We start from the raw sequence: 24744 nt of genomic DNA, 5'->3' as shown, positions 1-24744 counted from the left end.
TGACTGTGCTCCCTCTGAAAATGAGTAAAACGAATGCCTACCTCATAGGGCTTACACTGAGCTCAAAGCACTAAATTATAAAGCACTATACAGAAAAGGTGTTTTTTTGTTTGTTTGTTTGGTTTTTGTTGTTGTTAGCAGTGGCTAGACAGTGGGAAGGTGTATGTTAAGCTTTCTAGTGTTCATAGATCTCCTTTAGTAGCATAATAAATAGCACATGTATGCTTCGTTGTGTTACAAGTACCTATGTATCCAGTGGTGTACTAGTAGGCTTTTATTGCTATGACCAAAATACCTGACTAGAACAGCTTAAGAGGAGGAAAAGTTTATTTTGGGGCTCATGGTTTCAGAGTTCTTAGTCCATAGATGGCTGACCCCATTCTTTGGGGCCTGAGGTGAGACATCAGGAGGTGAGACATCATCATGGCAGAAGAGTATGGCCGAGGAAGGCTGCTCAGGACTTGGCACCAGGAAGGAGAAAGACAGAGATAGACTTCCTTCATCACAGACAAAATACAAACCCCAAAGGCACACCCCAGTGATCCACCTCCTCCAGTCACACCCTACCTGCCTACTGTCACCACCCAGGTAATCCATATCAGGGGATTAATGCCCTGATTAGGTTAAGGCTCTTATAACCTAATCATTTCACCTTTACACTTTCGTATACTCTCTCACACATGAGTTTCGTGAGATACGTTTTACCTAAATCATAATAGGACACATTTAAACAAAGGGCATTGCATTACTTTGCAAAGAGCTGTAATGTATATCATAAGTGTGTGTGTGCTAATTGAAGAATGTTAACTATTTGAGCCTAATAGCAAGGAAAACTCACAGATAATAAATGTCCAAAGCAAAGTACTGAGATCTAATTTTTGAAAATTTTTATATGTAGTTTTCAAAAGAATGAAGGAACTATACATTTAAGCTTCAGACTTGTGCTTTGTAAATAATTCTCTATGTAAGGAATAATTGACATGAACATTAAAAATATAGCTAAAAAATACAGATTGCTATTTACATAAACACTTTGTAATGCCAAGTCAACAAGCAAACAAAAAATTGGGGGACAAGCTTGTGGCTAATGTTGCTTTCAATTGAAATGGAAGTGCCTGGGATCGCTTTGCCAATATAAGATGGGTTTTCTGGGGGCTGAGGTTGTGGCTCAGTGGTAGAGCGTTTGCCTAGCATGCAAGAGGCACTGGGTTTGATCCTCAGCACCATATAAATGTAAAATAAAGATATTGTGTCCACCTAAAACTAAAAAATAAACATTTTTTTAAAAAAGATGGGTTTTCTGAATAACAGTTCTTCTTCCTTCCCCCTCCCATTCCTCCTCCTCCTCCTCTTCTTCTATTAGGGATAAAATCAATCCTTAGTACCACCAAAAAACAAAACTAAATGCTGACTGGGGTTTTTAAAACAGGTTGCTGGTATAGTGGTGCATGCCTGGGAGATTGAGTCAGGAGACTTGGAAATTTAAGGCCAGCCTAAACAATTTAGCAAGGTCTGTCTCATACAAATAAACAAAATCCAGCCCTTTTTAAAAATGTTATTTGATACAGAGTCTCCTTCTCTTCCCTTTTTTCTGAACACATGAACGTGTTTTTCCCTCTCTCCCTCCATCCTTCCTTCTTTTCTCTCCCTTTCCTCCTTCTTTCCTTTCTTTCTCCTCCTTCTCTCCTTCCCTTCCTCTATCCTCCTTGCTCTCTTGCTCTCTTCCTGTTTCTCTCATATGTATTACTAGTTGTCATTTTTACAAAGTAACAAGTCAGCTTTAGATGTGTATTAGAGTCAGATGCTTTAGAGTCTATCTACTTCTCTCTTTTTTTAATATTTATTTTTTAGTTGTAGTTGGACACAAGACCTTTATTTTATTTGTTTATTTTTATGTGGTGCTGAGGATCGAACTCAGGGCCTCGCACGAGCTAGGCCAGCGCTCTGCCGCTAAGCCACAGCCCCTTATCTACTTCTCTATTAGGGATCATCCTTCGGTCGGCAGTGTGGCTGGGATTCCCAGATTTCGTTGAAAACATCTCTGATGGGAATGGAACAGACATCTGGCCTGCTGCTTTCTGTGTTGGGAGCGCGGTAAGTGCCCCCTCTCTGCGTGCTCTCCTCCCTACCTCTGTGCCTGTTGCGCTGTGGTCCCCAAAGTGAGCAGCAGCAACCTCTGGGAGCCTGTGAGGAATGCAGATTCTCAGGCTGTGCACCAGTCTACAGATGAGGAAGCCTGGGGGTGGGGCCTGGCCAGCGCTGTATTGTCACAAACTCTCCAGGGCTTATATCCATAAATCATTAAATAAATAAGTAGACCACACACACAAAAAAAAAAAAAAAAACAAAAAAAAAAAAACAAAAAAACCACACTATGCTCCGTGTACCTCATTTTATTGGTGCTCACGAGAAGGGCTTAAATTGTGCAAATGTAGATGTTGAATCACTGGTTCTGGAGCAGAATTCCCAGTTCCTTTTTTTCTTTTCTTCCCTGCCTTCCGGGGCTTCCTAACTGCACCTCCGTGAGGCCTCCTCTCAGCCCACAGCAGGGGGGCGCAGATCTCTCCTGCTGCAGTTAATACCTCCAGCCTCTTCCTCACCCCTTCTCCTCCAAGTGCCACGTGCCCATAAAGAGCTTCTACTTCAAAGCCCCATTGATCTTTCGTGCCTACAAGCATACCAAATGCGAGGTGGGGTGGGGCTCCTTAGTCAGATCCTGCTAAGCAGAGGACAGATGCACAAGTCCTTCTTGGGCCACAGCCCACCCCTGTCCTAGAGACTGTCTACATATGTCCCTGAGCTCATGTGGCTTCTCCTTGATGTCAGAAGAAGCCCACATCTGCCATCTCATTTCATGGAGGGACTGGAGGCCTCGTGTGTTTCCAGAATCTTTGATGCTGGGTTCTTGCTGTTTACAGATGTGGATCCAGCTGTTGTACAGTGCCTGTTTCTGGTGGCTCTTCTGCTACGCGGTTGACGCCTATCTTGTGATAAGGAGATCAGCAGGACTGAGGTATTCACTGGGCACAGAGGTCTGCCTGGTTGTGTTTTATGAGCAATATTAGGAGATGCCATTGAGTATTCAAAGGTGGGTTGCAGAGTGGCAGACACTGTCTGTCAGTCTGGCAGCTGGCTCCCCCACCCAGAAACATCTATGGTGGCTCATTCTCAGGCCAGAAGCCAATTCAAAATATTGAAGTTTTCAGGGCTGGGAACGTGGCTTAATGGTAGAGTGCTTGCCTAACATGTATTCATGGTTCAGTCCCCAGAAATGCAAAAAACAAACCAAAAACCACCTAAAATGCTGAGGTTTTTAAAATCTTGACAATAAGTAACTCAAGAAATTAAATATTTGAGGGATAGAGGAGGGGATGCTTGATGGTAGATCACACTCTTGTGCAAGGCCCTGGGTTTAATCCCCAGCACCAAAAGAAAACAAAAACAAAAACGAAATTAAATATTTGGAACTGGACGCATTAAAAATGAAGAGAAAGAAAAAAACTGGTATGACTATAAACAAGTTGTGTGTGGGGAGGTACTGGATATTGAACCAGGGGATTTCTACTGAGCTATACCCTCAGCCTATTTATTTTGAGATAGGTTCTTGCTAAGTTTCTTAAAATTCCCAGGCTAGCCTTGAACTTGCCTTCCTCCTGCCTCCCCAAGAGGCAGGGACTACAGGTGTGTGTCTCTGTGCCCTGCTGAATTTAGACAAATTTTTAAAATTTTCTTTTGATACTGGGAATTAAACCCAAGAGTGCTTTACCACTGAACTATATCCCCAGCCATTTTCATATTTTGAGATAGTGTCTTGCTGAGTTATTTAGGACCTCATTAAGTTGCCTAGGGCCTAAATTACTGAAACTGGCCTTGAACTTGTGATCTTCCTGCTTCAGCCTCCCGAGTTGCTGGGATTACAGCAGTGTGCCACTGTGCCCAGGTATGACAGTTTTTCACTGTACATCAAAGACTGTATGAAGAACTACTTCTGTATATATTGACATCTTATATTAAAAGTGGAACAAATGAGGGCTGGGGCTGGAGGTGTTTGTCTGGCAAGGACTCACACAGAGGTTGGTGCCTTGGGCATAAGTAGGTTTGAGCTCCTGCTCAGGCACTCACTGTGTAACTGGTACCCACTGCATAAGATCACTGGAAAGAGTAACAGCAATCACACATGTAAATGGATTAGAATAGAGCCTGGCACATGGTGGGAGCTCAGTGGGTCTGAGCTGTTACTGTCATTGGGATGTTGACCATACAGCAACATCCAGAACCTAATTGACTAAGAGACGTTGGACGTGGCCAAGCGGGGCAAGTGTCCAGGTCTCCTAGCTCTCAAGTCCAGGAGACATTTATTCCCTCCCCCGCCCAGTTCCTGGTCTGTTTCAATCAGAAAGTCCTTGCTTGCTTTTGCTTTTTGTCTTTTTTAAAAATGGGTTTATGAAGTTACATGTTTTTAAAAATATTTTTTAGTTGTCAATGGACCTTTATTTATTTGTTTGTTTATTTATTTATATGCGATGCTGAGAATAGAACCCAGTGCCTCACACATTCTAGGCAAGTGCTCTGCCACTGAACTACAACCCCAGCCCCTAAAGCCACACATTTAACAGTAAAATCAAGTAGTTTCAGTATGTCAATAGATTTTTTTTTTTTTTAGTAATACTGGGGATTGAACCCAGAGGTGCTCTACCACTTAGCTATATACTCCAACCCTATTTTATTATTTTGAGACAGGGTCTCACCAAGTTGCCCAGGCTGGCATTAAACTTGTGATTCCCCTGCCTCAGCCTCCAGAATAGCTGGGATCACAGTTGTATACCACTGGGCATCATTGATATCATCCACTTTACAACTTTGTAATCATCTCCCCCAATCCCTGTACCAGTTATTAGTCATTCCCCAATCTCTCCCCACCTTCCTCCACCCTGGCAACCAAAATTTTTAGACTCTATGGATATGCCTATTCTGGCCATTGTAGATCAATAAAATAATGCAATATAGGACATTTCCTATATGATCTCTTAAGTTCGGCATAACATATTGAAGGTTTATCCATGTCGTAGTATGTATTAGTACTTCATTCCTGCTGTGGTCTGAGTCTTATGTCCTCCCCATCCAACAAGTTTTATTTTGAAATTCTCACCCCTAGCTAATGGTGTTAGGAAGTAGAGCCTTGGGAGGCAATGAGGTCATGAAGGTGGAGGCTCATGAATGGATTGAGTGTCCTTATAAGAGACCCCGAGAGCTCCCAGCCTCTTCCACCATGTGAGGACCCAGTGAGAAGGTGTCATCTCTGAACCAGGAAGCAGCCCTCAGTAGACTCTGCGTCTGCCACACGTAGACCTTGGGCTGCAGTCTCCAGAGCTATGAGCATTCAATGTCTATTTTTTTATAAGCCACCCAGCCTCTGGTATTCTATCATGACAGCCAGAAAAGACTAAGATAATTCCTTTTCATAACTGAATAATATTCCAGTGTGTGTATATACTACATTTTGTTGATCCACTTAGTGTGTTTTCAGTGCTGGGGATTGACCCCAACAAACTAAGTGTATCAATGAACAGAAGAGGCCTGTTTTCTCCCAAGCCAGCTTTAAAAGGCCTCCCTGGGAGTTTCACACAATGCCACTTGCATAGTATTAGCCAGAATTAGTTTCTTGGTTGTGCTTAGTTGCTAGAGGACATAGGAAATAGTCTGTAAGCCTACTGTGCTGCTCCTCTGTCTAACTTCTGGGTTATGTTATAAGGAAAAGAGGGAGAATGGGTACCTATAGGCAACTAGCAGCAGGAGTAGGCCTAATCCCTAAAATTGGTACAATTGCTGTGTTCCTGTCTGAGAGCCTCTCTTATCAGTTTTGGGGAGTCAGAGCTATGACACAACTGAAGGTCTCACTGACAGCCAGTAACAGAGATCAGAGGAGCCTGGGAGTTCTGGAAGGAAGCCGGGTGAAGAGCATACCCTCCACTGTCATTAGAGGGTGCATTACTTCACCCCACCCCTGGTAGGGCAGGTGGGGGTCACAGGACTGGGTTAGAAGGAACAGTGTGAGAATGTCTGGACTCTCAGGGCGGGTAATCAAGAAGCCCTCCTTGGCACAGGCATGTGTTTGGAAATTCATCTTGGAACTCAGTGTTCAAGAAGACAGGACTCTGGATGCTGGTTAGGCTTCCAAGGACCCGTCCTTACACAGAAGGTGAACATCCCAGAACCTGAAACACTATGCCTTCCAAGGGCAAGAGCAAGGGCAGGTTTCCAGTCCTCAGATGACTGATGGTCGGGAGTGAAATGAGCTCCCTAATCAGTCAGGAGCAGGGCACACAACAAATAAGCAAGAGGTGCTCTGTAGCCCTTACACAAAGCCTCACCTGATGCCTGGTGGGAGATGTCCCCTGGGACATCTGCTAGATGGACTTCACCAGGGCTGAGGGTTTGGGTTCCAAAGCTTCGGTAGCTCCATTTTAAGAGCCAGCTTGTTTTCCAGGGCAGCAGGTAGAGTTGGTCCTGAAGATGGCTATTAGGAGACTGCAGCTGGTCGGCCGGGGGGTGCCCTGCTGAATTCCAGGGCCGGGGCCAAACTTTGCAGGTATGGCCCTTTGCCTTGGAGATCCTGTCTTACGTAGCTGTTTTCTTTGGCTGGGGAGTTCTTTTAATTTTAATCCTCAGAAACATCATTAAGACAGATTTCAAGTCAAAATTTAAGTGGCTAATTCTGGCTGCAGGTGTGAAACATACCAGTTTTAAATAATAACAGACAGTGTGCTACTTGCGATCTTGGAAATGGCCATGAACTGAAGTCTCTGCTTGCTCTAAGAAAATAAAAGAGTGATATGAAATAATGGCCAAGGAGGATCTACACTCACCTGGACTTGGAACAATTCAGTGGTTGGATAAGAGAGCAAGGGTCTTCAGCTGTGACCTGGCTGCTCCTGGGCTCCCCTGGGTTGGGCACTCATACTCTGGGGTGAGTTTCAGTGGCATCAGCCATTAATGTGGGAGCCACCTGCTGCTGCTGGCCAGACCTGAATGCTGTCTTGCAGGATGGGCAAGAGTCATTAACCAGTCTTCCATGTCCTCTGACCTTGGACTTCCTTAGTCTGACCAGAGACGCACTCCCCACTCTGAAGATGCCATCAGCACTGCCCAGCCGAGAAGAGGGTTTGGAATGAAGAAATTCTCCATCCACTAATCCAGCCCTTTCAGAGAGCTGCTGTCTCTATGGGCTCGCTAAATCTCCCCAGAGCCAGAGACAAAACCTGCACTGCTGAGATACACCCCCACATGCTCCCAGTGAGGCCAGGGGAGGGCGGCTGCAGGAACTGGTTACGATGTGGGAGGCAGACTATGAAGGAGTCATTTCCTTATGGCCTCCCCGACAGCTGGCTACAAAATGTTTTCTCTCCTCCCAAAGTTCATTCCCTTTGTGAGCCGCCTGTTTCTCTCCCTCCTCATCTCTTTGGAGAAGGGCTTCCCATTCTGATCTCTGAGCACCACTCCCTTCGTCTACACAGCTGATCTTTAGAGTGAAAACTCCACTGAAATGGGGGATGCTATTTACCAGGCACCCAATAGCGTTAAGAGGGACGTCCGCCAGTGTACCCGACTGATGGGTTCACTGCCCTCCCCATCCCCTCAGAGAGAAGACACAAACTGAAGCCTACCCCACAGCATCTGGACGGCCACAGCCTCAAATCCTCTGGGGGAACAGGGTGGGGTGTGTTGAAGTACAAAGATGAATGATAGAGATTGTCCAAGAATGCTAACCATGCAGGGAATGGGGAGTGCAGAGGTGGGACAAGAAAGGGAGCCTCATGCTTGTGGAATATCTAATACCACCAATTGCTGGACACATACCCTTCCTGGTCTGGCCTGAGCATCAGCCTGTCTCCTTGGATATTAGGAATTCCTTCAAGAAGGATGGGAAGAGAAGGCCCTTGTTTATTAGACGAGGCATTGGTCTCACAATGTTGAGATAAGGGGGCCAACCCAGCTGAGTGGGAGCCAAGGCATTCATGTCCATCATCTGGGGAACCACAGATTCAGGTCAGGCTTGCTCCAGATCCAGTTGGACTCACTCATAGGTCTGAGATTCAGTAAAGAGAAACCAGACACAACCAAGAATAGTCCCTTGACCTCACTTTCTATCATCTCCCCCAGAAACTTTGGAGTCACAGGGATTGGATAATTTTTTTTCCCAAAACTACCCTCCATTCTTTACTGAGTCTTGTTTTGTTTTCCATGTTCAACATTTTTTCTTTTCTTTCTTTTTTCTTTTTTTTTTTTTTTTTTTGCAATGCTGGGAATGAAACTCTGTCTCATGCCTGCTACCACTGAGCAACATCCTGCCTCTAAGATTCCACTTTTTAAGTTTTATCTTGTTGCAATACATATATTTTTAGAAAAAATGAAAAGAATCTTCTGGTGGATTCTTATCATACTTAGAATAAAACTGACACAGTCCTGTGGACACCCTCTGTCCATTCTCTCATTCACTGTCTCTGCTCCAGTCACTCTGACCTCCCAGCTTCCTTAGTCTGTGGCCCCACTTCCTTAGCCTGTGGCCACTTCTGCCATCTTCAAAGCCAGTAATGGTGGGTAAGACTCTAAACTCCTATCTCTCTAGTTCTTTGCAGCTGGTAAAGATTATCTGCCTTTTTTTCTTCCTATGATCCTGGGGATGGAACCCAGGGCCTCACACATGCTAGCAAGTACTCTACTGCTGAGCTGCACCCCTAGCCCGAGATTCTCTGCCTTTGTGGATTCATGTGGTTATATATCCAGGACGCCTATATCTAGGATGATCTTCCCATCTCAAAAGTCCTTCATTTAATCACATCTGCAAAGTGTCTTGCCATATATAGCAACACGATCATAGATGCTGGAGATTAGGATAGAGATATTTTTGAGGACCTCTGCCCCAGCTAACATAAGTGTTCGCACCTTAACTTATAAACATAGTTTTGTGTCTTGGGTCCAACCTTCATTTTATGTAAACTCTTCTGCATCCCAGCCTCTGTGCCTAGCTTCCCAGTCAGGGCTGTGGAGAAACTTTGTTTCATTCTTAGCACTTTCTGTGCCTCTCTAGACACTGAGGGAACACTTAGTGTATGTTGAGTGAGACATCATCTTGATGAAACTCCAAGATACTCTTTTTAAAAAAATATGTATATTTTTTAGTTGTAGATGGACAAAATGCCTTTATTTATTTTTATGTGGTGCTGAGGATCAAACCCAGTGTCTCTCACATGCTAGGCGAGCACTCTACACCGAGACACATATAATTGACATATAATTGTCATACCAAAATAATCATCTTTTAAAAGTGTGCAGGTCAGTGGCTTTTCTTTTTCTTCTTCTTCTTCTTTTTTTTTTTTTTTTGTAGTTGCAGATAGACAGAATGCCTTTATTTTTATGTGGTGCTGAGGATTGAACCCAGGGCCTCATGCATGCTAGGCAAGCGCTCTGCCACTGAGCTACAGCCCCAGCCCCTAGGTCAGTGGCTTTTAAGACATTCACAAAATAATACATCAATCAGTACAACTACTAATTCCAGAACATTTCTATCACCACCATAAGAAACTCTGTACCCATTATCCATCATTCCCCACATAAAGGGAATCAGGCACTGTGTGGCCTTTTTGTGTCTGGCTTATTTCACTTGATACAATGTCTGCAAAGTTCATCAATATTGTAGCAGATATCAGCACCTCATTCCTTTTAAGTGGACCTTCCCTTTGCACATACCTGATATTCATCATACAGCTTAAGAGTGTACGAAGCTTATGCTATTACTGGCCATTCCTGTTCTCTAAAGAATATTGCATTGCAGAAGGCTGAGGCAGGAGGATTTTAAGTTCGAGGCTAGCCTGAACAACTTAGCAAGACCCTGTCTCAAAATAAACAATAAAAGGGACTGGGGTGTGGTTCAGTGGTTAAGTACCCCTGGGTTTAATCCCCAGTACCAAAAAAAAAAAAAAAAAAAAAAAAGTTGCAGTCAAATGAAGATTCAAGAGTGGCTGTGTTTCTTGAGTTTCACTGTTAATAGGATGCTGTCAATTTCTGGGGTCTCCTTACTGCTCTTAAACTTACTGTGCCCCTTATAGTGCCTCAAGACAGGTGGGCATGCAGGCCAAGGTCAGTCTGATGGGGAAAGTGGGTGGAGGACCAGGGATGGCCAGCCTGCCTTGGGCAATAGTGTAAGTGGCAGGGAACAACATGGCCTGAGGTCCACCTGGCCTTTACCACAGTGGCAAGGGCAGGCCACAGAGGGCTATATTGTTCACATGACTGAGAAAAGCGACCCAAGGCTCTGAGTAGTGGGTTTTGCTAAGGAAATGCTATTAGTAGTCACCTGGATGTTTGGATTCAGGGATGGGACAACCTCAGGGGACCTGTACAACCTCAGGTCTCTCCCTGGAGTCGGGGTACAGGGTGAATAAGAGGGGAGGTTGTTGGGGATGGAGGATTGGGGGGACAAGGCTTGTGTACCATGCCCCTGAGATGGTGGATGTTATAGCTTGGATCTTAATTGTCACCCAAAGGCCCAGGTGTCCCAAGGCTTGGCCCATAGCTTGGTGCTGTTGGGAGGTGGTGGAAATTTAAGAGGTGGGGCCTACCGGCAGGTCTTTAGGTCATTGGGGTCATGCTCTTGAAGGAGACAGTGGGATCCTATCACCTTCCTCTTTCTCTCTTTTGCTTCTTGACCAAGAAATAAGTGGCTTTACTCTACCCTGATCCTACCATGATATGCTCAAAGCAACAAGCACAACCAGTCACAGGCTGAAAACTCTAAAACTGTGAGCCAAAATAAAACCTCTCTCTAATTTCGTTGGTCCAGTCCTGGGCATTGAACCCAGAGGTCCTCTACCACTGAGTCCCATTCCTAGGCCTTTTTATTATTTTTACTTTTGAGACAGGGTCTGGCTAAGTCACCCAGGCTGGCCTCAAAATTGAGATATTCCTGTCTTCACCTCTTCAGTATCTAAGATTTCAGGCATAAGCCACCATGCCATGCAATCTTTCTTCTTTATAAATTCATTATCTCAGATATTTGTTATAGTAATAGAAGGTTGGGCAATATAATGTCTCAGTCTATCTGGGCTGCTATAACAAAATGCCATAAATTGAGTGACTTATAAACAGTAGAGATGCATTTCTTAAGCCAGATATGGTGGCACAGATCTATAACTCCAAGTGACTCAGGAGACTGAGGCAGGATAATCATAAGTTTGAAGCCAACTTTGGCAACTTAAGATAAGACCCTGTCTCAAAAACAAAAAGGTCTGTGGATGTAGCTCAGAGATAGAGTGCCCCTGGGTTCAATCTCCGGTATTCCTACACACACACACACACACACACACACACACACACACACACAGAATATTTCTTATAGTCCTGGAGGCTGGAAGTCCAAGGTCAAGGTATGGCAGATTCAATGTTTGGTACGTATTCTTCCTGGTTCATAGATGGCCACTTATCACTGTCCTCACATGGTGGAGGGGGCAGGGAGCTCCTGGGCCTCCTTCATAAGAGGCAATAATCCTATCCATAAAGTCTCTCCTCTTGTGACTTCATTAGTTCTCCAAAGACTCCACTTTATAATGCTACACCTTTGGGGTTAGGATTTCAACACAGGAATTTTGTGGGGATCCAAATATTCAGACCAGAGCTGATGAGAACCGAACAGTACTGTCCCTGGAGGGTACTATAGATGGAATGAACCTATTCTATGGTTTTATGGAGAGTGGGGCCTACTTAGTCAAGTCTCAAAAATAGCAGCCATTCCCATGAGAATAGCAACAACCAAACTTGAAGCCAGGCAAGGTGATGTACATCTGTAGTTCCAGCTACTCAGGAGTCTGAGGCAGGAGAACTGTTTGAGCCCCAGAGTTTGGTGCCAGCCAGAGCAAATGGTGAGATCCTATTAAAAAAAAAAAAAGTGGAAAACAAATCTGTTGACAAAGATGTGGAGACTCTGGTTTCTGATAAAATTAAGCAGAGAGAGGCTGGGCGTGTAGCTCAATGGTAGAGCACGTGGCTGGCATGTGCAAGGCCCTGGGATCCATCCCACGCACTGGGAAAGAAAGAAAGGAAAAAAAAAAAGAAAAACATAAACCCCCAAATACCACATAATTCAGCAATTCCACTTCTAGGTATACAATCCCAGAGAATTGAAAATAGGAACTCAAATAGTTTTATGTGCATGTTCGGAGTAGCAGTGTTCAATCAGAACGTCCACTGATGGATGAATGGATAAATAAAATGTGGTCTATTCATATTATTCAGTCATAAAAAGAAATGAAGCTGTGAAATGTCTACAATAGCCGGATTCATAAAAGCAAAGCAGATCGGTGACTGTCAGGGACTGTGGGCTGGAGGGAACGGGGTGTGACTGCTAATGGGAACGAGGTTCCCTTCTGGGGATGATAAAATGTTCTAGAACAATTGAACCACGTTGTGAATTTCCTAAGTGTCTCTGGGTTGTTCTCTCTCTCTTTTTTTTTTTATTTTATTGTTGGTTGTTCAAAACATTACATAGTTCTTAATATACCATATTTCACAGATTGATTCAAGTGGGTTATGAACTCCCATTTTTACCCCGTATACAGATTGCTGTGTCACATCAGTTACATTTCCATTGATTTACAAATTGCCTTTCTAGTGACTGATGTATTCTGCTGTCTATCCCATTCTCCACTATCCCCCCTCCCCTCCCCTCCCCTCCCCTCCCCTTCTCTCTCTCCATCCCCTCTACTATAAATCGTTTCTTCCACTTATATAATTTTTCTCCTACTCCTCCTTTCCTCTTATATGTAATTGTGTATAACCCTGAGGCTCACCTTCCAATTCCATGCAATTTCCCTTAACTCTCACTTTCCCTCCTGGGTTGTTCTCTTTAAATAGTTGACGTTATATTCTGTCAATTTCACCTCAACTGAAAAATAAGCACACACATTGGTACCCTTGGCAGCACTACACCTCTGTGGAGGGTGGTTTTGCTCCTACCTTTCCTGGTTCAGAAGCTGCCCTGGCGGCTAGTCTGGTAGTTTCTTTGCCAGGCCCCTTTGTCCTCCTCTGAGCAGTGCCACCCTGTTCTGCTTCTCTCCTAGCACCATCGTGTTGTACCACATCATGGCCTGGGGCCTGGCCCTCCTGCTCTGTGCAGAGGGAGCTGTCATGCTGTACTACCCCTCTGTGTCCAGGTAAGCCTCAGTGGCCCGGTTCTTATAGAAAATGAACGGGTCTGACTCACACAGTGGGTGCCTTGGCGCTCAGCTCATCCTCTTGACCCAGGGAGGCCACGCTCACAGACCCATCTAGCTGAGAGACGGTGTGCTCACTGCACCCTTGCTCCCCAGATCTTTTCCCTGGGTCTGTCTTTCTCACTTGGTGGGGGGTGCCTGAGCATACAGCGTGCTTGCACAGATTATACCCCCTCCTCGTAGCTGGAAAGATGCAGGGACAGCCGCTTCCATCTTGCCATAGCTTCCTCACACCTTTTCTTTAACACTGAAAGATCAGGCAAGTGTAACATTCTGAGGATGAGTTAGAAGTGATGTGGCCGAGGCAAGGAAAGCTCCTGGAAGCTGACTCTATGCCTCTCCCATCCTATGCTCTTGGCTACCCTGAACACAGATGCAGAGGAATCTGGTTCTGGAATTGTCTCAGGCATTTCTTCATTTAAAATCCCATCAGTGCCATCATTTGCAAGGTCTCAAAGCCCAACCAAGGATATAGGCTCTCACTTCCACTGGAAAACAGGTGGACAGTGTCTTTTTGTGATTTTAGGGTTCTGTAGGTCATACACAGATCATCATAGTATAGCCTTTAGGGCAAAACTGGCCCTTGACCTGTTTTCATTTTATTTTATTTTAATTTGGGGTACAGGGGATTGAATCCAATAGTGCATTGTCCCTGGAACTACCTTCCCAGCCCTTTTTATTTTTTTATTTTGAGACAGACTCTCATTAAATTGAGGAGGCTGGCTTCAAACTTGCCATCCTCCTGTCTCAGCCTCCTGGTTCACTGGGATTACGGATTTGTGCAATCATGTCTGGCTGGTTATTTTAAATGAAATTTTACTGGGACACAGCCACACCCATTTATTGATGTTCCAACTGTGACTGCTTTTGTGATATAATCAGAATTGAGTAGTTGCAAGAGACCATGGTGTGCCCTATGAAAAAAGAAAAAGAAATATTTTTTTTTTCCTGTGGTACTGGGGATTGATTCCATGGGTACTCTACCACTGAGCTACATTTCCAACCCTTTTTTGGGTCAGGGTCTTGCCACATTGCTGAGTGTAGCCTCAAACTTGCCAGCCTCAGCCTCCAAGTAGCTGGGATTATAGGCATGTGCCACCCCACCTGGCTTTATTATCTCTCTTTGTATAAAAAATTTGTTGACTCATGGTGTTGGTCATTCCTCCCCAGTTTTTTGACTTCTCACAGCTACTCAGACATCTCAAATTGGTGTTGCCTTGTCAACTGTGGATATTGACAGAGAGCTAGCTAGCTCTCTCCTGCTTCCCGACTCCCCTAGAGTCTGTCCAGAATGTGTGGAAGTCTGGTATGGTCACTTTTCATGGGGAACTTCAAAAGGACAGACACAGTGTCACAGCTGTTCTCATAGAAGGCTCTTAATAGGAAAGGGAGTTTCTTTTACTTGCCCTCACCTGTAGGACCCTGGTGATTTCTAGAAAAATTACCTTGGAGCCTTAGGGCACCACTGCTGCAGGGCTGGCTCCTAGGGAACCCTGAGGTGCTCCTATGGGCTCCAGGAGGCCACCTGATCTAAATGTCTTAATCTGTAACTGGCTATCTCTCTTTTTTTTTTAGGGGGCTGCGGGGAGTACCAGGGATAGAACCCAGGAGTTCTTTACTACTGAGCTATACCCCCAGTCCTTTTCATTTTTTAAATGTTGAGGCAAGATCTTGCTATGTTGCTGAGGCTAGCCTTGAACTTGCAATCCTCCTGCCTCAGCCTCCCGAGTGGCTGGGATCACAGGTGTGTGTCACCTTAATCATCATTAAGAGATCATCATCTCTTAATCCTCACATCCTGCAGTGCAGACTTCTTGGCATTCTTGTAGCCACATCCTCACTCTCTCATTGGCCACCTGATTTCCATCTTTGCAGTGGAATCTGCCACTCTCACTCCTCTCCTGCTTCCCATACTTCCCTAGAGTCTGTCCAGACCATGTGGAGCCTGGGAAGGTGTTTGACCACCACACAAATATTAATGTTAAGTATTAAGAGCATTTTCATTTTTATGATGGTACCTTCCATGGCCACAGGGACACTTCTGCCTCTCTCTGATTGGGCCTCAGGCATCCTCTGTCCCCTTTCTTCATTTATCATTTCCTCTGTGCCATTTTTCTCTCATTGACTTTCTGTGTATCTTAGTTGATGGTCCCTATTGGTAACATATCAATGGCTTTCACCACCTCCTCTTACCACCGTGTCCTATGGTGACTCATGATGCTTATGACTCATCAGTAGAAATCCTAGTCCTTTTCCCTGAAAAGAACCACTGAAGAGTTGGTTGTTACTCCTAATGTGAGAAGGAATTTCCTTTGACATATGAAGGTCATACATTTGAATAGATCAAGGACAAGGACTGGATTTTTTTCATGTTATTGGCTGAGATTATGTAGTAAGTACTCAAAACCTAACTAGCTAATTAGTGCTTTTGTCTCCAAATTGTGTGTTTTCCCTTTGAAGACACCTAGTGCAAAGAATCATCTACCATCCCAGATTTCTTTTCCTTTCTTACCTCTTCCAGTTAGGGTTTTTTGTTTGTTTTGTACTGAGTATCGACCCCAGGGGCACTTAACCATATCCCCACCCCTTTTTATTTTTTTGTTTTGAGACAGGGTCTCCATAAATTGCTTAGGTTCTCACAAAGTTGCTGAGGCTAGCCTTAAGGTTGCAATCCCCCAGTCCCAGCCTCTTGAGTTGCTGGGATTACAGGCATGAGTCACCATGCCTGGGCCAGTAGTGATCTTTAAAAGCTGCCCCCACTGGAAAGCTTCAGAGGCTCTCCTATTTATAGGACAGAAACATGAACAATCTCCCCGAGTCTCCTGAAATTTGTTGCTTCTTCTTGGACATGAGAAATGAGTCTGATTTCTTTAGAGTCTGGGCAGATTTATGCATTTCTTTTTTTGTTCTTATCCTCTTATCTCAGCCTGCAGATAAGTGGGTATGTTTCAGCCAAAGCTTTTCTTTCAAGAAGAATGATTTGCTGTTCCTCCCTCAGGTGTGAGAGAGGCCTTGACCATGCCATCCCACACTATATCACCACGTACCTGCCACTACTGCTCGTTCTGGTAGCTAACCCTGTCTTGTTCCAAAAGACAGTGACAGCAGGTAAGTAGCAGGGAAGTTCTCTGGGTACAAGGCCATGGGGTATAGCTCCGTTTCTTGGGCTGAGATGATAACATGTTGTCCTTCTGGAATGATCCAGGACAATGGACCTCACTCATCATCCTCCAGAGACATAAGCAGAATCAGTTGGAGACAGTGAACAGGTTTACTAAGTAAAACTGAGCAGAAAGCATACTTAGTTGAGCACTACAAGTTTGCCAATGTTTGTTAGCTTGAGGCCAGGACTAGCTGATTTTTCACTTTTGTGTGTAGCTCACCCTGGGTCTGCCCTTGGCACGCTTGTAGGCTCTGAAGGTGGCCTTGGAAAACTGCAGAGGTGAGACAGGAGCAGGAGAGTGAAGTGAAGGTATGAGGCGTGGACAGAGAGGTCCAGACACTCCCATAATGCACTTGGCCTAGTCCAGACACTCCCATAATGCACTTGGCCTAGCCCAGACTCTCCCATAATGCACTTGGCCTATGCCAGTTCTCAGACAGGCAGGAAACAGGAAGTGGAGCACAGGAAATGAGTCATTTGGGATGGTAAAAACCTAACGTAGCGAGTCAGCAGAGAGACTCTGGGCCAGGCCTGGGAACCTGCATTCCGGCCCTGTTGTCTCCTCAAGAAAGCGTGACCTGGAGAGAGTTCCCACCTACTCAGGCTGCCTTGGATCTCTCAAGGGCAGAGTTGGAGTGAGGAAGTCCACCTTAACGAAAGGGGGAAGCTCCCGATTATAGAACTTTTTAATAACATCTTTTATTCTTTGGAAGAGTCTTTTCCTATGTGCATTTAAATATAGTGCATTAAATAAGAGAATTTATTTTTTTCAAAATTGTATAATGACTTGCTTATATGGAACACAAAAAAAATGACTTAAAAAACATTGTAAAGAAATACACTGAGGGGGTTACAGGTGGAAGTCCAGTGGTAGAGTGCTTACCTAGGATGCATGAGACCCTGGGTTCAATTATCAGTCCTGCAAAACAAGAACAAAAACGAAATATACTGCAGTGGTAGCAGTGGTTGTCTTTGTGGGAGGGACCACTGACCATTCTTTTTTTTTTTTTTTCCGGACTGAACCCAGGGCCTAGCACATGCTAGGCAAGTATTCTACCCCTAAGCTAAACCTTCAGCCATTAATTAAAAAAATACACACACACACACACACACTTTGCACTAGGGATTGAATCCAGAAGCATTTAGTCACTGAACCACATCCCCAGTCCTTTGTATTTTTATATTTTTTTGAGGCAGACTCTTACTAAATTGCTTAGTGTCTCAGTAAGTTGCTGAGCCTAGCTTCAAACTTGCAATCTTTGTGCCTCAGCCTCTTGAGTCTCTGGGATTTCAGGTCTGTGCCTCTGCACCCAGCTCTAATTATTCTCCAAACTTTTTTGTAGGTGTTCTAACCTGTTTCTAAGAAGAAATGTTAAATTTTCAAACATTTTAAAATAATAAGTGCCTTATTTTATAAAAAAGAAAGAAAATACCTGAACTAGTAAAATCCAATAAAATTGGAAGTTTAGTTCCTAATGTATCAGGGTTATTTTCTTAGTTGTGACAAGTATCCTGTGTTGTGTTTGATGTTAACATCAGAGGAAGCTGACTAAAGGGAATGGGCATATAGTAAATCTCAAGTTATTTAAAATACATATTCCTTGGATCCTATAAGGACTTCACATAGGTAGCTGGGAGGGTGACGTCAATAACTTGCTTCGCTTTAGATCTTCTGGCCTTGCTTATGGGCTCACACCTGCTTTGATGCCCTTCTCTGTTATGAAATAAATAAGAATGATGAACACAGTAAGTATGTCATTCCTCTGTGCTCTTCACAGTGGCCTCTTTACTGAAAGGAAGACAGGGCATTTACACAGAGAACGAGAGGCGAATGGGAGCTGTGATCAAGATCCGGTTTTTCAAAATAATGCTGGTTTTAATCGCTTGGTAACTATTTTTTTTTTAATTGCCAGTGGGATGGGATTTGCAAACCACTTGACATTTTTCTTTTCCATGTGTGACCTGTGAGTTCTTAAGGGAAGCATCTGGAAGGGACATCTCTGAGCAAGTCTGGAATTCTGAATCTGTGGCAAAAACTGAAAATATTTACTTGATTTAGGCATAAAGCCCCAAGAATAAGAGGTTCCGAGTTTAATTTTGAAACAACTATGCGAAACCCCTTGCTGGGATTCTGGGATTAACCAAAATGAGGGAGGTGGTCATGTTTGTTTGTTTGTTTGTGGTGCTAGGGATTTAACCCTGGGCCATGTGCGTGTGAGGCAAGCATTCTACCAACTGAGCTATATCTCCAGCCCCATGCTTTTTAAATGCACCCATTGGCCTTGTTTTTGACACCAGAATTCCTGTGTGCAATAGAGGGGTGAGGACACATCTCCAGTGTAAAGATTCAGCTCAGTCAAAGCTGAATAGAAAGGGTTAGCAAATGTCTTTTGCTGAGATTCTCCATGTCTGGTATCCTACCCAAATGTTTCAGATGGATGCTTTGAAAATAGACTTATAACCAATGCAAAAAAAAAAAAAAAATGGAGCTTTGCATGTACAAGGCCCTGGGTTCAATCCCCAGCACCACAAAAAAAAAAAAAAAAAAAAAAAAAAATGGAATGGTAACACCCTGTAATGTGGTGAATAACTTTCTCAGTCAGAGCAAGCCTTGTGGTGTTAATAATCTACCTGATATGAAGGGATTTGTTTGGACATGCTCCTAGGAGAGGCAGAAATTACCTCCCAGTAAAAATACACTTAGATCACTGTTTCAAACTTCACTGACCCCCAAGAGTAACATTTAAAAATTTCAGCGTGAAATGTCAAAGTAAATTCTTCATCTTAAAATCTTGAGGTTGCTCCTCAAACCAAGACTGAAATTCTGGGTTATTTGATACCTTACATGTTGATGTGGTGTTGAGTGTTAACATGGGAAGAATTTGTGGATCTCTGTGTTAGACTGAGAGAAGGAATTAAATTTCCTTAAATAAATTCTTGGTGTGCTGGTTCAGTTGCTTGCTGTGCAAGTGATCAGCTCTCCACTTAGAATTGGCACATACACAGTGTGGCAAAGATCAGTCCCTGATCTTTAGCATTTAAAATGAATTTTTGTGGCATGTTCTCTTCACCTGTGGGCCATTGTCTTTTTAACAGTTGGCTGTCCAATATAATCAATGAAAGCCTTTTATTCTACCTTGAAATGCAACCAGATATCAATGCAGGCTCTTTGAAACGTGTCAGAGATGCAGCCAAGACCACATGGTTTATTATGGTAAGCTAATCTAGTTTAAGTTTCTTCTTGAAAAAAAAAAATTGGAAGGAAAAAAAGAACATTGAGAAGTATGATGTTTATATAAATATCCAATGAGGCAAGTAGGTTCTTGGACTACCTACATTTGGCTTAGTGAACTTCTGAGAAAGTTTCATTCATCGTAGTGATTATCATTCAAAAGAGAGTCAGGGGTATAACTCAGTAGTAGAGCACTTTTATCATCTTTTTTGTTGTTGTTGTTAATCCTGGGGATCAATTACAGAGTGCATGCTAGGCAAGCACTGTACCACTGAGCCACATCCACAGTCTTTTCTGTTTTTCAAATTTTGAGACAGGGTCTTGCTAAGTTTTCCAGGCTGATTTCAAACTTGTGATCCTCCTGCCTCAGCCTCCCTAGTAGCTGGGATAATAGGCGCATGTCACCATGCCTGGCCCAGCATTATATAAAATTCTAAAGCATTATTGGAAACCCAAATGTCAAAGTAAATTATGGTCTTTCATATTTTTTTTTCTTTTTCCTTTTTAATTCAAATTGGGGTGCCAGGGATTAAACTCAGGGCCTGGTATCTGCTCAGTATACACTCTACCACCAAGCTATATCCCAGCCCTTGGCTTTCGTCTTGTTGAATGTGACCCAGAAGTTAAAAACGATGATTATGAAGTCTCTGTATTAACTGGAAAATGTAGCCTATAAAATTGAGATTAATTACTATTACATAAAAACATGTATAAAAATACTGTACACCCCCCTCCCCTGTATTTTCATCACATTTCATGTGTATTAGGAGCTGTTGGCAGAGAGGTATGCTCTGAGCCATGCAAAATTGTTATTTATGTTGTTCTGAATTTGGAAAAATGTCACTTGAGATGACTTTCATAAGCCCACACGAGCCCTCTTGATCTGTGTGTTTTGGCTGAGAGCTTCACATGGCTCCTCTGGCTAGCTCTATGGAGTAATGTTACCCCAAGAACCTTGACTGAATCAAATTCTGACCTGGCAGCACGAGGTGGAAAGCCACAGGGCAGCAGAGGTCCAAGATGGCTGGTTCTATCACCTTCCTTGCTTGCATTTCCTCTCTCCCACTTTCCTTCCCCTTCTTCTCCTCTCCTCTCCTGCTGGTCCTCTTCATCCTCCCCTTCTCTTTCTCTGGCCCCCACCCATCCTTTCTCTTCTCTCCCTCGCACTCTCCCCACTTCCTCTATTTTCAGGCAGCCCTTGGAGATACGGAACTTACTATGGCCAATCTTAGTCTTGCCCCAAACCAAACAACCCACTGGTTCTGAGTGAGGGCAGCCCAGTGGGTGCCTGAGTGGAGCTTGGCACTATGTGGCAACTGAAGGCTCTTCCTGTCCTGCTTCACTGACTGCTGCGTCTTTTTGCCTTTTCTCCCAGGGGATACTGAATCCCGCCCAGGGCTTCCTCTTGTCACTGGCCTTCTATGGCTGGACAGGATGCTGCGTGGGTCTCCAGTCTCCCAAGATGGTGATCCAGTGGGAATCCATGACGACTTCAGCAGCCGAGGTGGTGGGCTCTTGCGTGCGTCCTGAAAACCTCACTTGCAGGAAGGTGGCTGCAGTCGGGGGACACACTTCTGATGAGGCCCTCAGCATGCTGTCAGAAGGTAATGCTCCACAGGCCAGGGCAGGAGTGGTGTGGCACACCAGAACTCCATGGCCAATCCTTTATCAAACACTGAGGAGCAGAGGGCACGTTACAATAGCCCATGATGACTCTTCCATTTCGTCAGCCCCCCATCCTTTTAATATTTGAATGATGCCCTTCCTTTAATTATTAAGCCCTGTAGCCTGTGTTTATTATAACTTGTTCCCAATTGGGCTGAATGGCATTTTGAATAGTGATAAATTGTCACTTTAAACCCTTTGATACTTTTGCTGTGAGGTGATGAATGCTATGACATGAGCTCTTTAGATCACAGGTACACTCCTCTGTCCAGCTCACTGGGGGCATGTAGGGCAAAAAGCCAAAGAACCAGTACCAGCTTTTCCAATTTATCCTGTTCACATAGCACTGTGATTGTCAAACTGTGCTCTGTGGAACCCTGATGTGATGCTTCAGGCATCTAATAAATGATTCAAATTCCATTCCAAAACTCACAGTAGAATCTGTGATTAAACTGAATACTTCAAATGTGTTGACTACCAAATACTAGCCTGCCCATATATTAACTTGAGTTAACCTAATAACTGAACTGATTTGAATGTGGAGCTCAGAATAACTTTCTCCTGTCATCTTTAAGGGATCACCGTACAGTGATGGCAGAGGAAAATTACTTAAAGGCTACTGCATGTCAGCTCTATGGCCATTGAAGTTAGATGTCACACCATCAAGTCAAAGCAAAGAAAGTGTTAATTGTTCAAGTTGGTACATGATGGTAACTTTCAGCTCAGATTTCAGTTTGAAAGTTTTGAATTAACTGAGGTGTCCTTATAATTCTAATTGATTTCAACGTTTATTTTTCATAAAATTCAAATTATGACTAAAGAAGTACATTTTTGCTAACATACATCTCTGTCTTAGGGTTTCCTTGTTAAGCTTTGTTTTAGTGGGGAAAAAAAGACATTTGGGTTAAGGAAATATGTTTGGAAATCACTACACTGAAAGCCATGGAGTTTTATTTTTTATTTATTTTTTTTGAGAGAGAGAGAATTTTTAATATTTATTTTTTAGTTTTTCGGCGGACAAAACATCTTTGTTGGTATGTGGTGTTGAGGATGGAACCCGGGCCGCACGCATGCCAGGCGAGCGTGCTACGATTTGAGCCACATCCCCAGCCCAAGCCATGGAGTTTTAACTAATGATTTGTAATGTCCAAGTAAAATTAGGCTTTCTGAAAGTGTGAATCTAAAACTTTCCTCTACTCAACATGAATCAGTGTGTGCACACAAACATACACGCACACACACACAGGAGACCAAAGAGAAACAATACGCTGTTCAAGCTACTTTTTTATACCAAAGTATAATGTTGAATTTTGAAGTCAGAAAACTTTGAAGAAAGATATCTGGAAATGGCTACAAGAGCTCTGTTTTCTTTTCCATTCCTACTATTTAAATATTTTGAAGGAAGTTTCATTTTTAGGTGACAAGATGGGTTAAAGAAACATGGTGATGAATTGATGGATTGATTCCATGAGACAGAATTGGTCATAATTGGGATCCTTGAAGGGAAACAGAAATACTTCAGGCTATAGTTATGACAGATGTACTTTGTGTTTATAGACTGTTCTTTGTTTGTGGAGCTGAGCATGGAATCCAGGGCTGCATGGATGCTAGGCTAGGCAAGCCTTTATCCTGGAGCCACTCCCCCAACCTCTGGATTTTCTATCTAGTAAACACAGTGCATTAAGGATGACAGACCCACCAGTTGGAATTGCTGTTAGCATGCTATTACTGATACCACCTGAGTTATGAGCCCAAAATTGCCATCTGGAACTACTTGGCTTTGTTGGTTTTCCCTTTCTGGTGGATTAAGGTGGCTGAGTCAATCTTTGACAGTCAAATAAAACACTAAAAAGAAATAACAATAAAAACTATATCCCAGTCTGCCCCGGGCACTCCAATCACCATGGGCAAACAGCATCAATCATATTCATTCTTTTGAGAAAGCTGTTGCCTAGGTCTGTGCTCACAAGTTAGAAATTTTTATATGGAGGTTTTACACAACGCGAACGAACAGCCAACAGAAAAATAAACAGGGCAGTAATTCCTGGATTGCCTTACCTTCTCCTTTTATTTAAAAAAATATATATATTTTTCCCTGGTGCTGGGGATGGAAGCCAGGGCCTCATGTATGCCTGCTAGGCAAGCACTTTGTAACTGAGCTGTACCCCCAGCCCTTCTCCTCACTTTGACATTGTGTCATCCTTCACATTTCATTTCCGAAAAGGAGCTTTTCTTTGAAATTTGAACTCTATTTGTTTCATCAGTTTATATCTTGAAAAACAAATAGAAGAAGGAGACATCTAAAACAACAACAACAACAACAAACTTTTGAGTTTGCATAGTGCTCCCACTGGAGAAGCTGGACATTTCACAATGGTATCTCCCTTCCACACGGAAAGTTAGAGATCTCTTATCTTTTCATCTGTAAAGAAATGCTGATTTCCCCCTCTTCCTTTGCTTTTAAGAGAACTGAGATTTGGGCTGGGGATGTAGCTCAGTTGGTAGAGTGCTTGCCTTGCATGCACAAGGCCCTGGGTTCAGTCCCCAGCACATACACACACACACACACACACACACACACACACAGAACTGAGAAGATGCTAGGGGTAGCCTGCAGCTCATTGGGCAAGAGCTTCCCTAGCATGCCAGAGGACCTGGGTTCAAGTCCAGCATGATGCACACACAAAGTTGAGATATAACCTACATAACATAAAATTCATTCTTTTAAAGTGTACTCTTCAGTGGTTTCTGATATGTTTACATGATGGGTAACCACTGCCACTATCTAAATCTGGATTATTTTTTATAACCTCAAAAAGAAACCCCAAGGCCCTTAACAGTTAATTCCCATTCCCCTTTCCCAGCCATGGCAACCAGTAATCTTCTGTCCCTGTGCATTTGCCTCTTCTGGACATTTCACATAGATCTGTCCTTTGTGTCTGATTTCTTCTAATTAGCAAAGTTTTCAAGGTTCATCCATGTGGCACACGTGTATCAGTATGTTGTTCTTTCTTTGGCTGAATAATATTCCATCCATCATATGGATCTACCCAGTCTCTGTGTTTTAAACAATTTTGGCTAACTGCCAAGGATTCCATCAGGCTCTGAATTAGGTGCCACAGGTTATAGACTTTGCCCTTAATTATCTCACTGTGTACTGGGTAAATTAAACAAGCTTTTAAAAATAATAATTCTATTCTAGTAACAGAATAATCCATGTAAATACTTGTTTGAAAGAACTGGGTGGAAGAAGAAAGCAAGTAGGAAAAGCCTTTTGAAAAAGACAAAATACAATACTGATTGTATTTTTAATTTGGAAAGAATTTCTCTTAAAATGGCAGCTGTCAGGCTAGGGATGTAGCTCAGTAGTAGACTGCTTGCCTACCACATAAGAGGCCAGGGTTGCATCCCCAGTCCTG

General features: G+C 43.4%; 1 protein-coding gene across 1 annotated transcript in view; it reads left to right on the top strand.

Annotated features, from left to right (window-relative positions):
• The window catches only part of GPR143 (G protein-coupled receptor 143), a 39189-nt gene that overhangs the window by 3258 nt on the left and 11187 nt on the right, over positions 1-24744 (top strand). The window contains exons 2-8 of the mRNA XM_081278300.1: positions 1985-2094; positions 2919-3013; positions 13113-13205; positions 16264-16373; positions 18207-18315; positions 19525-19642; positions 21036-21264. Coding sequence (XP_081134426.1) covers positions 1985-2094; positions 2919-3013; positions 13113-13205; positions 16264-16373; positions 18207-18315; positions 19525-19642; positions 21036-21264 — 864 coding nt within the window. The remainder of the gene's footprint in view (positions 1-1984; positions 2095-2918; positions 3014-13112; positions 13206-16263; positions 16374-18206; positions 18316-19524; positions 19643-21035; positions 21265-24744) is intronic.

The sequence above is a fragment of the Spermophilus citellus genome (genome assembly GCF_964194105.1).
Source record: "Spermophilus citellus genome assembly, chromosome: X".
Lineage (NCBI taxonomy): Eukaryota > Metazoa > Chordata > Mammalia > Rodentia > Sciuridae > Spermophilus > Spermophilus citellus.
This window is presented reverse-complemented; position numbering and strand designations above follow the sequence as displayed.